Raw genomic sequence first — 17,771 nt, forward strand, 5'->3', positions numbered from 1 at the left:
CGCTGCGTGGCTCCTCCCCCACCGCCGCGCCAGGTCTTGGCTGAGTGAGCGAGCAGAGCCGGCGTCCTGGCCAAGTGAGGACGGCCGCAGCGCGCCGCCGAACCCAGTCGCTGGTTCTGTCGCTGCTACCGCCGCCCCGCGCGCCGTGACCCGAGACCCCAGACCCCGACTCCTTTTGGCCTGGCCCGCGCGCCCCAGGCCCGGCCCGGGCGGCGCGACGGGAGGATGAGCGGCGGGCGGCGAAAGGAGGAGCCGCCTCAGCCGCAGCTGGCCAACGGGGCCCTCAAAGTCTCTGTTTGGAGCAAGGTGCTGCGGAGCGACGCGGCCTGGGAGGACAAGGTGCGGTGCGACCTGGCGAGGGCGCAGGTTCGAGGAGCCGGCTGGGACTCGGGGCCGAATGGACAGGCCCGAGCCTGCCCCTGTCTCCGGTCCGGGCGCGGCTGAGTGTTTGGGGTGTTGCGGAGCGGGGAGCGGGTGGCCCAGGGGTGTCGGGGCGAACTTGGCGGGCCAGGGCCTGACAGCCGGGCTCGGAACTCACCGCGGAGTGGTTTAAGGGTGAAGCCGCCTGGGTCACGCGGGAAACAGCGGAGTTGCCACCCGCGGGCAGGGCGTGTGCCTGAATGGCGAGAGTGAGCTTCTGAATTCGATCTCCGCCTTTTACTCCCAGTAGGATCTTCAGTAAGTGGCTTGTCTTCTCCGAATTAACTAAATATGGTCGTTACCACGAATAGTAACGGTAACAGTCCTCTACTAAATATTTTCTGCCGGGTGCTCTCCATGCATTATCTCCCTCAATTCTCAGAACAGCTCTGAAGCGGGTACCGTGGTGCATTAAAGCGTTTAGCACGTAATAAGGCCTATTGCCATTGCTTTTTTATTAATGAGAAAAACTGAATGCCTGCATAATTGGGAGAGAGGAGATTAAGACCACTTCTCAGAGGTGAGTGTGTGTGTGTGGGTGTGTGTGTGTGAGAGAGAGAAAGAGAGAGGGAGAGGGATAGAGGGGGAAACCGCCAAATGTGTGTGAGGAATGGTTGGGGCTTCAAGATATTTTCACTGGTCACACACTTTCAAAAGATCTGAGTGTAGGTACTCCCCAACTCCGCTTCTTGATCAGGAAGGGACCATCACAAACAGCTTGATTCCAGTTGGCCTGAAAAGTATATTATATTTGCAATCTTTCCCTTATTTTTCTGGACTGATGAGGCGGGTTTTCCTTCCTGGAGTTCCTGTAAGGGGGGATGGGAGGTACTTCCTGAAGGTGCCCTTGTCCTGCCCCCAGCCCTGCCCAGCTCTTGTAAAACGTTTCTGATCTGCTGTGTCATTTCTTTCTTCCCTTGTACAAGGACCGGTTTCTGCAGTCTGGGGCAGGTCAGAAACCTGAGTCTTCGACGTCCTTGTATGAAAATTAGATATGCTGGCACCTGCCTTCAGCACTTTTGTTTCCAACCCTTCTTTGTGACTTAGAATTCAGGGTGCAGGAAGATGGTGCTGAGTAGATTAACAATTAGCCCGTCTGCCTGTGAATAGTCTGTCTGGGTCTCTCCAAGGATCAGATAAGAGTTTTCTGTGGCCAGTAGGACAGTTACCACAGCCATTTCATCACAAGCCATTTCATTTTTTAAGCTTCTAAAAATAGTAATTTTTCTAAAAAATTTTTTTAGCACACAGGCCCTGGAATTCATCACTTAAAATAACTAAATGTATTCTTTTTTTAAAAAACCATGTTTTCGGGGCGCCTGGGTGGCGCAGTCGGTTAAGCGTCCGACTTCAGCCAGGTCACGATCTCGCGGTCCGTGAGTTCGAGCCCCGCGTCAGGCTCTGGGCTGATGGCTCAGAGCCTGGAGCCTGTTTCCGATTCTGTGTCTCCCTCTCTCTGCCCCTCCCCCGTTCATGCTCTGTCTGTCTCTCTCTGTCCCCAAAAAAATAAATAAAAAACGTTGAAAAAAAAAAATTTTTTTTAAAAAATAAAAAACCATGTTTTAGTATAAGAGGTGAGGATCAGAAAACTACATACCATTGCTCTTGGAGAAATGTCTCCAGAAGATATGTTTAGCAGCAAGCTTTTTTATTTCTCACCTATTACAGAAGGCTCTCATGTGGCACCCACTAAGAACACATAACACATTCATTCTCTTTCTTTTCTACAGGATGAATTTTTAGATGTGATCTACTGGTTCCGACAGATCATTGCTGTGGTCCTAGGTGTAATTTGGGGAGTGTTACCTTTGCGAGGTTTCTTGGGAATAGCAGGGTAAGTCTTGGCTGGGTATCTTGGCATTTTCATTGTATCTTTTGTTTTGTTTTTTTAAGTTTATTTATTTTGAGAGAAAGCGCAAGTTGGGGAAGGGCAGAGAGGGGCGCTGTGGGCACAGAGCCTGACACGGGGCTTGACCCCATGAACCAGGAGATTATGACCTGACCTGAAATTAAGAGTCAGATGCATGACTGACTGAGCCACCCAGGTGCCCCTTCATGACATCATTTCTTTTCAAATATAGATTTGTTTCCTTTTTAGGGAAAAGGCTATTGCTACTTTGGAGGTGTGTTTTTGTTTTTGTTTTATAATGACTATGTGTGAGGTGACAAAAGCAAAAAAAATGGCCCCATGATGGCACTCATAGGTCTAGTGCAACGCTCCTCAGTTCAGTAGGCCTGGAGCATCTTAATTTAGATATGTTACCTTTCTGAAGGCTGGACCAGTCCATTTATTCATGGGTCCAAAGTGATCACACAAGAGGCTACTGCATTACCTGTTGGTGGCAAGTTTCTAGTTCTGGCATGACCTTTGTACCTATGGGAATTTGGAAGGTAGAGGAACTTCTGTACTTGATGACCACTCCCTTGTACCTGGCACTGCGCTGGATGTCCTGGATCTTGGCTTTGGCAGCAGTTGTTTCAGATCCTTACTTTTAAGTTGTTTTTTTTTAATAATTTTTTATTTATATCTGAGAGAGAGGGGGCGGGGAACACAAGCAGGAGAGGGGCAGAGAGACGGAGATAGAATCTGAAGCAGGATCTGAGTTGCGAGCTATCAGCACAGAGTTCGACATGGGGCTCGAACTCAGGAGCGGTGAGATCATGACCTGAGCGAAAGTTGGACGCTTAACCGACTGAGCCACCCAGGTGCCCCTCAGATCCTTACTTTTTAAAGGTAGTGAAAAAGGAGGAGGTTGGGCCCTCCACCTTTTACTGTGCTCCTGTGACCACTGGCAGCACGCCTGACACTGCCCGTGGTCTTGACTCAGCCTGTTAACAAGCCACTGAAAGTGACGAGTACACATGCCCGCCAGCTTGAATTAAAAGGATGTGTGGGAGTTGTCTGAAGATAGGAATTGTGGGTAAACTATAGTAGGAAATGGATGGGTAGGACTGTGAGCTTTTTTTTTTTCACACAGGAAGTAGAAACTGTGATCCTTACTCATGGAAAATCACACTGGTTGTTTTAGAGGTGATCACATCTCTTAATCCCTCATCCTAGGTGAAAAGGATAAAACAGATTTCAAACTCATTTGAGTTCCTTGTCTTTTCAGAAGATGACCCAAAAGGAATGTACATTCTCCTCTTCTAACTAAGAAGGTTTTTGATTCATGATACTGAGCACAGCATTTGTCCAAGGAAAGGAGTTAAGAGTTTATGTTATGCTCTGCCTAACTTTGCTGGAGTGGACACCTGATGAGTTCGGAGTGAGGGTGAGGAGACACAGGATCTAGGGTTCATAGAGATTTTCCCAGATTAGAGGAGGTATATAGATACACGTCATCCCATTTGAGCTTTCTGTTAAAGAAAAGGCAGTGAAGATAAAACGCCAGAGCAAGGGGGAAGGCAGTCTAAAGGCAAGAAGTCTCTCACTTTCCCAAGGCCACTTTTCTAGGAGAGGATAAAAGTGGTTCAGATTCTTTGCCCGTGTCTAGTTTTGCAGGATTCCTAAGAGATTTCTCTGAAGTCACCCAATCTGGGAATATAACAAAGACCAGAGTTAGTCTAGTATCCTTTTCACTGTGGCAGATGAGTTAAGCTGATCAGAGGTCTCTAACTGTAGAAAGTTATGTATTCAGGTTCTAGCTCTGCTACATTCAAGCTGTATAATTTTGGTCTCACCTCTCAGACTCTATTCTCTCATCATTAAGAGGGGGTAATAAAAGTCTCTTCCTCATAAGAATGATGTGTAAACTAAATGAGGTCATGCAAGTAAATTCCTAAATGTACTGCTTAGTACATCATACGCACTCCATAAATGGTTCACTGCAATCTTATGATTAGCTTTACATAGTGCTAAAAATGGCTGCTGAGAAAAAAGGAAAGTAGGTGTTTGAGAATGAATTCACCTTGGAGCGGCTCACCCATAGTGCCGCTTTCTGAGGATTGCCTGTTTCATGGGGTTCGGTCCCATGCTGTCCTGCCAGAGCCAGTTTCTCTCACTCTAAACGAATCCCCCCTGCCTTGGTTGGCACCTTTTTCCTTGCTCTTGGAAAGGGACCAAGGACGTTGATTTTTCCACACATTCCCTCTCTTCCATCTGTCTGACGCAGTTGCCAGGGCTTAGGGCAGGACTGCTTTGGTGCTCCATTCTGGTGACCCTCTCCTCCACTTCTTGCCTTGACTGCCCTCTGGACCCCACCTTGGCTTCTCTTCATTTCTGGTGTGGCCACCAGTTAGGGCACATTAAGGTAAAACCATTTCCTCTGTTCTTATTATAATTTGCCTGAGAACTCAGTGAGCATTCTGCTGTTGCTGAGGTTTTGCATCATCTGAGAGGAGCACTATCCATCCCTTCCTGCCTGTCTCTTATAGAGCCTGGCATCATGATTAATAGGTGCTCAATGAATGCTTCTTAAAATCTTTTTAAAACAAATTAATTCCCACTAGTCCTTGAAAGCAGGGTCATATGTTACTACTGTTGTTGTGTAGCCTCCCAGCCCTCAAGTCGAGTATTTCTTAGAGATCATTATTTTGTTAAAATTCCGATGGGAATTTTTAGGATAGAGTTTTAAAAATGCATTGGAGTGTTGTCTTTATAATGTTTTCCCTCCACCCCCAAACCAGCAGATTAATTTCTTTTTCTACACATCTGCTGTGTAGTTCCGTCCCTCGTTTACAATATAGGATTTATGCCCATCCTTGGAGCTCAGTTTGAGCCCCTCTAGTCCTTTCCAGACCCCTCTCCTGTGACCACCAGACATTTAAATGCCTTTGTTTCTGTGACTTGCTATTAGTGTGTGATCCTTGGAAGACAGGGCCCATGCTAGCTCTTTTCTGTCATTCCTTATCTCCTCTTTTCCTTATATTTCCCTATCTCATGTTACTAAGCAACCACTTTTACAGCCAGAGACTCTCAATGAGTCTCATTCTCCAGCCCTAGCTTATTAAGCTGAGTCCCACAGTGATGTCTCTTAGTCCCATTAGTAATCTCTGGAACCACTAACTGCCTGTCCAAAATGAAACTCCTGACAGAGGGAGGCAGCCAGATTGGCTGGGTCTCAAGATTTCTGGCAGAAGACAAGGATGTGGCTACAACATGGTCAAGCCAAGGACTGTATTTTGTATGAAATCCAAGAAAAACCTTCTGTTCTTCCTGACTCCCTGCTTCTGTTACTAGAACCATTATATTATACTCCCAGACCCTTAGGCTTGAAGCCTTTGGGTCTTTTGCCGCCTCATTCAGCCATTTTCCCAGTCCCTGTCCTCAGATTTTATTTGTGCTCAAGTCCTAAAACATGGTACAAGTCTAAACCACTTTCCCAGTTCCTGTTCCTTCCACTCAGGAGGAAGCCCATACTCTTTAACTACTCACAAACTAGACTTCTGAGGTACCTGGCAGACTCAGCCAGTACAGCATGCAACTCTTGATCTCAAGGTTGTGGGTTCAAGCCTGAGGTTGGGTGTAGAGATTACTTAAAATCTTTAAAAAAACAAAACCAAACTAGACTTCTGATGTATGTATACCCTATCTCAGCCCGCCTTGCTAAAATAGCCTCAGGGTCTGCCCCGTACCCCTTCTACTCCTCAGCATCATCACACAGCCCTGCCCCGCACCAGCCCATTCTTCATCCATTAGGAGGGACCAGTTCTCCGCATTTTTCCACAGTAGCCTTCAGGAGCAATGTGCCTGGAGCACATTTTATGAAAATTAGTTTTACGTGATTATTGTACCAAGAGATCAGTAGAGCAGGGTGATACATTATACCTTACTGCATTCTAAGTGCTTCATTTGTTAAATAAAATATGAAGGGTGCCTGGGTGGCTCAGTCTGTTAAGTGTTAAATAATAAAATACAGGGGTCAAAGATCTTCCTGGAAGTGCACACAAACCTTTGGTTTCAGTTCCATGCTTACTGCTGTTTTGGGCCCCTAAGTAGATAGCTAAGGGAGGGCAGGAACTGTCAATTTCACCTCTGCATCAAGTGCAGTAGCAGACATTGGATATCCAGAAATTGTTTCCCATTGGGAATTAATGCAGGAGCTGCTTTAGCATGCTTACTTGCTCCACTAGGCCATGAAGCAGCAGCCTATTTGTCCCATGGCCACCCCCACCCTAGCTGGAGCTACTTGGAGGCCCATGTCAGGTACTAGTTGTATTTGGGATTGTTCAGCTACCCTTCTCTTACTCTGAGAGGGCTTGGAGAACTTTTATGTTCTTTAAAATTTTTTAAAGATTTTTTTTTGCTGGGCAATTAAAAAAAAGTTGCTTTATGTCTCTAGCTCAACCACTGGGCAGCTCCATTGAGGGCCTAGGTGTTCTCATGTATTATTTCACTTGCCCCCATGATACAGATAGTAAACTGTGCAACAGGGAGTGTCCTGGTAAGGCTGGACTGTCGTAGTAGGAATTCTGAGTCTTCTGAACTCACAGTTTGTGTTTGGTGCTTGTCCTCCCCCTCCAGATTCTGCCTGATCAATGCAGGAGTCCTGTACCTCTACTTCAGCAACTACCTACAGATAGATGAGGAAGAATATGGTGGCACATGGGAGCTCACGAAGGAAGGGTTTATGACATCTTTTGCCTTGTTCATGGTATGTGTAGCTGACAGATAACAGAGCAAATCCTGTTGTTTCTCAAGGGGATCACACTGATTAGATTATACTTTGTGATTGATTGTGGCACCATTTTTCAAAAGGCTCCAGGGATGAGAGGGCATGTCTTTTAGTGAGTCATGTTGTCTAAAAAGATTAGGTGTGGTACAGTGTAGTCTTGTGGTATCAGGGCCAATCATCAGTTTCGACATCTGATTCTCAACTCTGGCTGCATAGTAGAAACTGGGAAACATTTAAAAATATATTTATGGCCTTATTCATAATAGCTGAAAAGCGCAAACAACCATTACCTGATCAATAAATAAAATATTGTATATTTATATAGTATTAGACCATAAAGAGGAATAAAGTACTTGCAAGTACTACAACTTTGATGAATTTTGAAAACATTATGCTAAGTGTAAGAAGCCAGACACAAAACATGTTATATGATTCCATTTATAAAAAATGTCCAGAATAGGCAAAGCCATACAGATAAAATTAGATTAGTGGTTGCCAGTGGTGGAGGGGTGGGGTGGGGGGCAGGGATATGAGAAGTAACTGATAATGGAAACAGGTTTTCTTTTGAGGGTGATTAAAGTGTTCCAGAATCAGTTAGTGGTGATCTTTGCACAATTCTGAATATACTAAAAACCTCTGTATTGTATGCTTTATTTTTGTATTACATATTTTTAAAGGTGAACTTTATGAAATATGAATTATATCTCAAAAGTTAATTTTTTAAAAAAATGTTAGATTCTGGTCCAAATCAAAATCAAAATCTCTGGGTGGGGGTGCCTGGGCGCATGTGCATGTGTGTGCGTATATATATATAAAATAAAGGTCACAGGAGATTGCAGTGAACAGCTAGCTAGTTTTGAGAATCTGTTTATTTGATAGGAAGCTGACAGGGTATGATGGTGGTTTGTTTTTCACATTTGTTGCTGATCCTAACACTGGCAGTATAGTCTGCTTTACCTGTATCATTTCCACATCTGTAACTCCACTTCTGGTGCTCCAGTTGCTCTTTAGTTGAAAGAGAAGCTTGTCCACGGTCCCTTTTGGAGCACTGGTGGGTTGTCCTGGGCTCTGTTAGAAACAGCTTGATTTCAGTGAGATTATTTGGGCTTTCAGGCAGATTGCATCGGATAGCCCCTGGGAAGCCCACCATGCACAACACATTCTTTGCCATTTTGGTTTTGTGGAATAGGGGCCCATGTGGACCCAGATGACTTATAAACATTGCTTGTCTCCTCTCTAGGTCATTTGGATCATTTTTTACACTGCCATCCACTATGACTGATGGTATACAGATCCCACCCGCTCTCTGTCCGGTCCAAAGGACCCTCCTAGTTACAGCACAGAAACATGATTGTAGGGGCGCCCCAGCCATGTGGAACCTGAAAGACCCATGTTTCTTGGACCAAGAATCAGCGTGTCGGGCGTCAGTGTTTTCTGCAAGGGTTGTGATCTGAAACTTTTTAAAGAACCATCCACCTTTTGGGGAAGCATTTCTGAATTGTTCATCACCAACCATTTCTTCTTGGATATCATCATGAAACACCTGTTTGCTGACTGGAGCTGTCGTTCAATTTGATACACCTCTGGGTCCGGATGAAACATTGTCTTCCTCACTTCTCCATCACGTGTACAGTTTTTAAACTATCAGTGGCATTTCAAGTCTTCTGAAAACAGTATGGCAGTATGTGCGTGGTCCATAGCACAGTACAGGCACCATCTAATAACAATTTCCATTGTAGAATGTTTTCAGATACTTGAATAAATCAAATCTTTAATTGAGAATCTGTTGATGATACCTGTTAAAGCCTTTCCCACCTAATCTCTTGCCTCCAAACCCTGCCCTCCATCCCCATTCCCCTTCCTCTTCTCCCTGCTCCTATAGCAGCTCCAGCCAGGCCTCTTTTCCTTAATGGGCAGCAGGGAAGTGAGGGGCTAGAGTTGGTGTAGGCTATGGCCTTAGCTTTGTGGAGAGAGGCTTACCGACTTCTGATACGCCTGTCCTGCACTGAGAGACATGACTGATCTCACTACAGTGTGCTAGGCCCAGAAGGTGCCATTTTGCATTTGGCCACAAGATGGCAAGGCCATTGTAGCCAAGAAAGCTTAGGCAGGTTCAAATGATAAGCCACAAAACGAAAGAACTCAGAGCTAGGACTATCTGGAGAAGAGGCTTGATGGGGCTGTTTGACAATTTGGACTGTCAGAGGTCCTCTTTGTTCTGGGGGCCAGATAGGGGCTGGACATCCTGGATTCTGTTGCTGGGTAAGCTATCCATCCCTTCTGCTTTCCTGTCCCTTCTAGGCTATAATCCTACCTTCTGAGGTATGGTATTCTGACACATGTAAATTCTCTTTAAATGATTTTTTTTTTCTTGATGCTAGTGGTGGTTTCTACCTCGTGGGTGGGGCTATGGAGGTATAGAAGGGGACTCAACAGGCAGGGGTGGAAGATGGTACTGGAAATCCCAAACTCAGGTACTGACTGGGTCAAAACCCAGAGGTTTAGTCTCTTCGGAGCCCTGTCCCTATTCTCAGCTGGTCTTTATTTGAACTAGAGGTTACAGGTGGGTTCATGGCACTGGGAGAAGGTTAAGTGACTTCTTAGGGCTGAGAGAGGATATAGGTGGGACCCTGGATTGCCTTGAATGCTCCGGCTGAGCTGAACTGGGAGTCTAGGTGCCGCAGCCTTGGATTCCCTTTTGGTCTCTGCTTTGGTCCCTGGCATCATCCAAGGAGCTGTCATCAGTCAGGCTGATGTAGGAGCTGAGGGCGTCCCGGAGTCCCTCACTGAGGAGGGAGGCCTCCCCTGTGCCAGGTGCTTCAGAGAACAGGAGGGAACTGTGGAGAGGGGAAGAGAGTTGGGTCAAGGAGCCTTGTCTTCCCTTGCTCCCCACACAGTTCAAGTTTTCACCACCTGAAAACTCACAGTGGCTCCCTGTCACTTAAAGCCCCAGCTTGACTCCTCCACTCAGGACTGGTGCTTTCTGTTGTACACCATCTTGTCTGACCTTCCATCCTGGCCATCTCTGGTGTCTGGTCATGCCCTATATCCACTCCTTCTTTCTCTTTCCTGCCAGTCCCCCTACAGTCCTGGTGAGCCTGGCCTGGTCTCTACGAGGTTAGTAACTCACTGGTTCCCAGGTGTCCCTGAAGGTGACCAGCTCATTTGGGGTTGTGAGTTTCCAGGGGTGGGTCCTTCTGTCTCCTTTGTTCTGCCTTCATGCTGTGAGGTCCCCTTACCTGTCCAGCTCTTTCCAATTGAGTGGTGTCCTCTGCACAATCACAGGTGGGGGTATAGGCTTGCCAGGGAGTGAGCCAGCCCTCCGCAGGGCACAGGGCTCCTTGAGTAGGCAGCAGATGTCATCCGCCAACTCTGAGAAAGAGACGTAGACCCTTGATATGGCTGACTCCAGCCCTAGTTTCCTCCCTAACAACCCCCACCCTGACCACTTTCCTCATTTGGCAGGTAGGGGAATAATCAAAAAAGAATGGCGGGAGGCGGGTGGGGGGCTGGCTGGCTCAGTAGGTAGAGAGCACGTGACTTTTGATCTCAGGGTCATGAGTTAAAGCCTCATGTTGGGGCACACGTTACATTTTAAAGTGACAGGCGTAAGCCTCAAGCTGTTGATCTGGGGGCTGAGATGCAATCAGAGGTCATTCTGGGCTAGGTTTTAGAAGACTAGTTGGGTAGGTTGATGGACCTCTTAGAGTGCCAGTTTCTGGTTAGGAAAGTACTTTGGGAAAAAAGCTAGAGAATGCTTAATCTCTACTTGTCCTGTCAGTATCTACTGCATGGACCCACCCTCTAGGAAACCCCTGATCAGTTTTCCCAGGAGTGGTCTTTCTGCCCCTTTGACACTGCCCTAGTGGCTGTATCCTCCAGTCCCTGTAACAGGACAGGCACCAGAAAATGCTAAGAATCAACTGAATTGCACAACAGCAACAGCTTGGGGCCTAGTTCCTGTGGAGAGAACTGTGCTCAACATTGGGGTCTTGGACTCAGAACCATAGTGGTAGGTGAGGTATTGGTGCATGTTGACATGGGAGGTCCACGTGCCTCTGTCAGGGCATGGGATGAAGATAGAGCCCTCAGCCTAAGTTCTTGGCACAGGAACTGGCATGAAGATGGGAAGGCCCCTCTTTTGCCTGTCTGCATATTCTCCAGCAAGTAAAGTGTGCAAAGGTACAACTGTCTACCCCACGTGCCAGTCTAATGGAAAAAGGGAAAGGCCATACCAGAGTAATGGTCCACCAAGGCCTGGAGTGAGGGGAAGGTGAGGCGTGGTGAGATGTACAGCCAGCCATTATCAAGGCGCTGAATCCTGTAGTGTCTGATCCGGTCCCAGGATGCAGGGCGGCTGAGGCGGACTGACAGGGAATAAAAGCCTGAGGAGGAAAAAGGGTTCGAGGCAGGACTGAGGCCCTGCTGGGACCCAGCCCAGCCCAAATTGGGACAAGGAAGAGATGAGAAAGGCTACCAGGTCCAGACAGAGGGAAGTTGGCAGGGGAGGGACAAAGACTTGCTCTCTTGGCCATAAATGACCACACATTCTTATTCGATAGGGCTCGTGAGGATAAAGTGAGACCATTCACACAGCGCTCAGGACAGAGCCTCGCACAGTTTACGTGAACATTAAGTATTGGCTGTTATTATAAAGACTTGGGTGGGCAAAAATGTTAGAATGTGAAAACATGTCTGTAGATGTCAGATTTAGAGGTCAGTAAGGACGTGCAGAAGGAGGAACTCTTACCCTGCTGGTGGAAAGATAATTTAATACAAGCCATTTTGGAAACAGTCGACATTAACTAGTTGAACATGCTCCTCACAACCAGCCATTTCATCCTAGCATGTTACCTTAGAAATACATGAACAAATGGGACCCCTGGGTGGCTCAGCCAGTTAAGCGTCTGACTTCAGCTCAGGTCATCTCACGGTTTATGAGGTCAAGCACCTCATCAGGCTCTCTGCTGCTGTCAGTGCAGAGCTGGCCTCAGATCATCTATCTCCCTCTCTCTGTCCCTCCCCCACATGCTCACACTCTCCCTCTCAAAAATAAATAAGTACTTAAAAATTAATAAAAAAGAAATACATGAACAAGAATATTCATAGCAGCATTGTTTGGAAAAGTCCCCAAACTTCAAACAGCCTATATGCATACAGCAGAATGGTAATAATATACAGCAGTAAAAGTTAACCACTACACATGTTAAGCATAGAAAAATACTAAAAATGAGCAGAAACATACATTCACAAGTCACAGAAGCATACATTCAGCATGATTCTACTTAAAGTTCAGGGGCGCCTGGGTGGCTCAGTCAGTTGAGCGTCCAACTTCGGCTCAGGTCATGATCTCACGGTTTGTGGGTTCAAACCCCACGTTGGGCTCTGTGCTGACAGCTCAGAGCCTGGAGCCTGTTTCAGATTCTGTGTCTCCCTCTCTCTCTGCCCCAACCCACTTGCATTCTGTCTCTGTCTCGTTCAAAAATAAATAAACACTTTAAAAATTTAAAAAATAAATAAAAATAAAATAAAATCTTTAGGGGCACCCGTGTGGCTCAGCAATTAAGTGTCTCCCTCTTGATTTCGGCTCAGGTCATGGTCTAAGACTGAGCCCCGCTTGGGACTCTCCGTTGAGCATGGAGACTCCTTGGGATTCTCTCTCCCTCTCCCTCTGCCCCTCTCGCTCTCTCTCAAAATGAATAAACATTAAAAAAATAATAATAAGAGGGGTACCTGAGTGGTTCAGTTGGTTAAGCATCTAACTCTTGATGTCGGCTCAGGTCATGCTCTCATGGTCTGTGAGTTCGAGCCCCACATCAGGCTCTGTGCTGACAGCATGGAGCCTGCTTAGGATATTCTCTCTCTCCCCCTCCCTCTCTGCCCCTCCCTCATTCATGTGCATGCTCTCTCTTGCTTGCTCTCTCACTCTCGCTCTCTCTCAAAATAAATGAACATTAAAAAAAATAATGAAGAGGGGCCACCACTAAGGATCCTACAAAAATACATTAAAAGAAAAATAAGGGCATACTATGAACAACTTCATGCCAGTAAAAATTGTACAAATTGGATGAAATGGACAAATTCCTTAAAAGGCACAAATCACCAAAACTGATACAATAGTTTCCTATTGTTGCTATAACAAATTACCTCAAATTCACTGGCTTAAAACAACACAAATCTACTATCTTATAGTCCTGGAGGTTAAAAATCTGAAATGTGTTTCCCTGAACTAAATCAAGGTGTCAGCAGGCCTGTGTTTCTCCTACAACTCTAGAGGATAATCCATTTTTTGCTTTTCTAGTTTCTAGAAGACACCTGCATCCCTTAGCTCAGGACGCTTTCTCCATCTTTAAAGCCAGCAGTATAACATTCATCTCCAATCTGTTTCAAACTCTGATGCTTCTGCCTCTCTCTTATAAAGACCTTTGTGGGTGCTTGGGTGGCTCAGTCAGTTGAACGTCCAACTTTGGCTCAGGTCATGATCTCTCAGTTCGTGGGTTTGAGCCCCCCATCAGGCTCTGTGCTGACAGCTCAGAGCCTGGAGCCTGCTTCGGATTCTGTGTCTCCCTTGCCCTCTGCCCATCCCCCACTCATACTCTGTCTCTCTCTCTCTCTCAAAAATAAACATTAAAAAAAATTTAAAGACCCTTGTGATTTCATTGGGCTCATCTGAATAACCTATGACAATCTTCCTATATCAAAATATTCAATTTAATCACATCTACAAACTCCCTTTTACAATGTAAGGTGATATATTCACAAATTCCAGAGATTAGGACCTAGAAAACTCTGAGGGGCTATTATTCTGCCTACCATAGAAGACAACTTTCAAACTGACAGAGTATCTGCAAAAATCTATAGGTATACTTAATAAGAAAGACTGAATTTTTCCTTCTAAGATTGGGAACAAAGCAAGGGTGTACTCACCACTTCATTATCGTACTAGAGGTCCTAGCCAGTGCAATAAGGCAAGAAAAAGAGATGAAAGGTATACAGATAGGAAAACAAGTAAACTGTACTTATAGATAATATGATCATGTACGTAGTGAATCCTAAGGAATCTACAAAAAAGCAACTAGTGGGGTGATAGTAGAGTTGGTAGAGTATGAGACTCTTGATCTCGGGGTTGTGAGTTTGAGCCCCATGTTGGGTATAGAGATTACTTAAAAATAAAATCTTAAAACACAAAAATGCTACTACAACTATTAAGTGAATTTAGCAAGGCTATAGGATACAAAATCCATATACATCAAGAAGTGTGAGGCCCCTGGGTGGCTCAGTCAGTTAAGCATCTGACTCTTGTTTTTGGCTCGGGTCATGACCTCACAGTTCATGAGTTCAAGCCCCTGGTCAGGCTCCACACTGTCAGCATGGAGTCTGGGATTTTCTCTCTCTCTCTCCCTCTCTCTCTGCTCCTCCCCCACACGTTCTCTCTCTCTCTCAAGATAAATAAGTAAGCTTTAAAAAAAAGTGTGGAGTAAGTTCTCTGCTTCCTTTTCCTTATTCTCTGCCTGACTCTGAGGGCCCCTTGACTGTTGTACCTTTAAGAAGAGTCTCTTCTTGTGTGTCTGGGTGGTTCAGTTGTTAAGCATCTTACTTTGGCTCAGGTCATGATCTCACCATTCATGAGTTCAAGTCCCACATCCAGTGAGCTCAAGCCCTGCTTGGGGTGAGCTTGAACTCCACTTCAGGTGAGCTCGAGCCCTGCTTTAGGTGAACATAAGCCCTGCTTTAGGTAAAACACAAGCCCCACTTCTGGTGTGCCCTGCTTCGTAATCTTTCTCTTTCTCTCTCTCTCTCTCTCCCTCCCTCCCTCCTTCTCTGCCCCTTGCTCACTTGTGCCCTTTCTTTCTTTTTTTCTCTCAAAAAAAGGAGGAGGGGAAGGAGGAGGAGGAGGAGGAGGGAGAGAAGAAGAAGAGGAGGAGGAGAGAGAGGAGAAGAAGAAGAGGAGGAGGAGGAGGAGGGAGAGGAGAAGAAGAGGAGGAGGAGGAGAAGAAGAAGGAAGGAGGAGGAGGGGGAGAAGGAGGGGGAGGAGGAGGGGGGAGAAGAAGAAGAAGAAGGAGAAGAAGGAGAAGGAGAAGAAGGAGGAGAAGAAGGAGGAGGAGAAGGAGGAGGAGAAGGAGGAAGAGAAGGAGAAGGAGGAGGAGAAGTAAGAGGAGAAGGAGAAGAAGGAGAAGAAGGAGAAGGAGAAGAAAAAGAAGAGTTGTTGTCTTTTCTTGGGGTGCCTGGCTGGCTCAGTCAGTACAGCATATGACTCTTGATCCTAGGGTTGTGAGTTTTGGCCCCACATTGGGTATAGAGATTACTTAAAAATAAAATCTTAAAAAAAAAGTATCTTCTGGAGCTGAGCTGTGACTCTAAAATGGCTTGTGGTTGGGAAAGGGCTAAATATTGGAGAATAAGCTCTCAAGGCCAATCAACCCAGCTGAACTAAGTGACCAAGTTCCTATATGCTCTGCAAGATTCTCCAGCCACTCCATGCTGGTCACTGTCGCCATAGTTACTAAAAGCAGTAAGGGTAGGTATACTGAGTATCTAGCTGATAGGCTCAGGGATAATAAGCTCTGTCAATCCCATGTGGGGTTGATAACCCACTGTGGACACAGGTCACCTACCAGTGCCATCTGTGACTGGCCTATGTGCTGGTATCCCGCTGTTCCTTCTCACTACATACCCCAGCCAGTCCCAAATACCTACTGCTCTTTCCCAGTTCCAGGACATATCCACTTTAACTCAGATTCCCTGGGCTCACAACACAGCCACATGCTATAACACCCCTGTTGTCCCATGCTCACTAGCTGTGTCTCTAAGCACATAGTTTGACCTCTCAGATCTGTTTCTTCATCTGTAAAGGGAAATAATGATTCTCCCAGTCTCACAGATCACCTCAAGGATTTGAGTGGTGAAGCACATAAAGCATTTAGCAGTGTCTGACATGTAGCAAGCACCCAATAACCTGTATCAGGCCTCTGGTCCTTTGCACCCACTGTTCCTTTTATATTGAACACTCTTCCACCTGGGTAACCACCAGCTTTCTTTTACAACTCAGTTTTGTTCAGACAACTTCCCTCCAGAACACCTTCCCTGCCTGGGAGAAGCCCCAGCTCAAAGCTTGACCAGGCACCAGTGCTTTTGTGTCCTGCTCTGCCATCACCTGTCCCTCAACCCTCCCTCACCCCAAAACACATATAACCAATCACGAACCTCCTGAAGGATGGTTCTGATTTATCCTTCCTCTATCTTCCAATCTCAGAAAAACAGCAGCACTGTGCCATCTGTTACTGAGCTCTAACCCTGGAGTCAACCTCACTGCTTCCATTCTCACATCTCACATACAGCCTGACAGAAAACCCTACTGCCTACGTTCAGAACATAATCCAGAATCCAACCACTTCTCACCCTGGAGGAACCTGCAACAACTTCCCATGTGGCTTCCCACTTTCACCTCATCACCCCGCCCCCAAATCCTCTCAGCAGCAGTGGAGGGATCAGGTTATGTCACTCCCCTACTGAGAACCAAAGTCCTCACCCTGAAACACCCTGCATGACCTGACTCCCAGTGACCTTGGATCTGCTTCCGGGTACACCTGCCCTTCCTGAGGATGCATCTACCACAAGGACTTTGCATACTTGCACATGTCCCATGACCCTGTTCCTCTTATGCTGCTTTATTGTTTCTATGTGGTACTTACCATGATCGGACACTTTATTATTTATTTGTTCACTGCCCATTTTGCCAACTGGATTGTAGGTAGGGATTCTGCTTTTTATACTGTTTCATCCCTGCTGCTTAGAATAGTTGGCACAGAGTCACCATACAATATCCATTTGTTGAATGATTGAATGAATCTCTGCGATAAATGGCGGGCAGAGCCATGATTACAAGCAGTCTGGTGGAGGGCTTGCCACTATTTGCGCGCCTACCACTATTTATGAGCACACATGGTATTTGGGGAGTCTACCCCAGCTCTCCATCCTCTCCTCTCCCCTCAATTTCCATTCATACACTCATTCACTTATTCAGTATACATTCTTTGAGCACTTACTGTATGCCGGCACTGCACTGGGCCCAGACATAGGTAATTAGATCTTTATACTCTGGGAAAGAAGTGCTGTTCTGCTAGCACATGTCACAGCTGGAATTTTCCTTTATGGCCCTCATTTCAAATATTTAGTTCTTGTGCTCTTAGACCACATACATTTTTTTTTTTTTCGTTTAAGAAGTTTATGGGGCACCTAGATGGCTCAGTCAGTTAAGCATCTGACTCTTGGTTTCAGCTCAGGTCATGATCTCATGGTTTCATGAGTTTGAGCCCCACATTGGGTTCCATGCTGACAGGGTGGAGCCTGCTTAGGATTGTCTGTCTTCTCCTCTCTCTGCCCCTTCCCTACTCATGCTGTCTCTGTCTCTCTCAAAATAAATAAATAAACCTAAAAAATAATAATAAGTTTACAGTAGCTACAGAAGTGGTCGGGGTGGGATGGCGCCTGAGTGGCTCAGTCAGTTAAGTGTCCAACCCTTGATTTCAGTTCAGGTCTTGATCTCAGGGTCATGAGTTCAAGCCCCGAATTGGGCTCCATGTCCAGCACAGAGCCTACTTAAAAAAAACAACAACTGGGTACAGGAGTTGAAGGGAGATCCACTGGGAAAAAGGCAAGAGAGGTACAATGTCCTGGATTCCGGAAAGCTCTAGCTTCATTAGCCAATGTCACATCTTGGCCTGCAGGGACCTCTGG

The 17,771-nt window shown here is 46.1% G+C and overlaps 2 protein-coding genes across 3 annotated transcripts in view; one reads left to right on the forward strand and one right to left on the reverse strand.

Moving 5' to 3' along the window:
- Positions 1-11: 11 nt before the first annotated feature.
- On the forward strand, positions 12-8,816 carry RAB5IF (RAB5 interacting factor). 2 transcript variants are annotated; one of them, XM_060617198.3, is made up of 4 exons: positions 29-339; positions 2,151-2,254; positions 6,884-7,013; positions 8,275-8,465. In XM_060617198.3, exons 1-4 carry the CDS (start codon positions 226-228, stop codon positions 8,314-8,316), a joined length of 390 nt encoding a protein of 129 aa, XP_060473181.1. In that variant the 5' UTR covers positions 29-225; the 3' UTR covers positions 8,317-8,465. The 2 variants fall into 2 exon arrangements, with proteins under 2 accessions (XP_060473185.1, XP_060473181.1); XM_060617202.3 differs by lacking the exon at positions 6,884-7,013 and having other exon boundaries at positions 12-339; positions 8,275-8,816.
- The window catches only part of SLA2 (Src like adaptor 2), a 23,898-nt gene continuing 14,602 nt past the window's right edge, over positions 8,476-17,771 (reverse strand). The window contains exons 6-8 of the mRNA XM_060617169.3: positions 11,270-11,419; positions 10,274-10,406; positions 8,476-9,871 (exon numbers count right to left, since the gene is read on the reverse strand). Coding sequence (XP_060473152.3) covers positions 9,706-9,871; positions 10,274-10,406; positions 11,270-11,419 — 449 coding nt within the window. The 3' untranslated portion in view covers positions 8,476-9,705. The remainder of the gene's footprint in view (positions 9,872-10,273; positions 10,407-11,269; positions 11,420-17,771) is intronic.

Source organism: Panthera onca, chromosome A3, assembly GCF_046562875.1.
Source record: "Panthera onca isolate mPanOnc1 chromosome A3, mPanOnc1 haplotype 2, whole genome shotgun sequence".
Lineage (NCBI taxonomy): Eukaryota > Metazoa > Chordata > Mammalia > Carnivora > Felidae > Panthera > Panthera onca.

Coding starts and splice junctions, on each gene's coding strand:
- RAB5IF (XM_060617202.3), top strand. CDS start 226: ATGAGCGGCGGGCGGCGAAAGGAGGAGCCGCCTCAGCCGCAGCTGGCC. Junction 340..2,150: donor ACGCGGCCTGGGAGGACAAG/GTGCGGTGCGAC, acceptor TCTTTTCTACAG/GATGAATTTTTAGATGTGAT. Junction 2,255..8,274: donor GGTTTCTTGGGAATAGCAGG/GTAAGTCTTGGC, acceptor TCTCCTCTCTAG/GTCATTTGGATCATTTTTTA.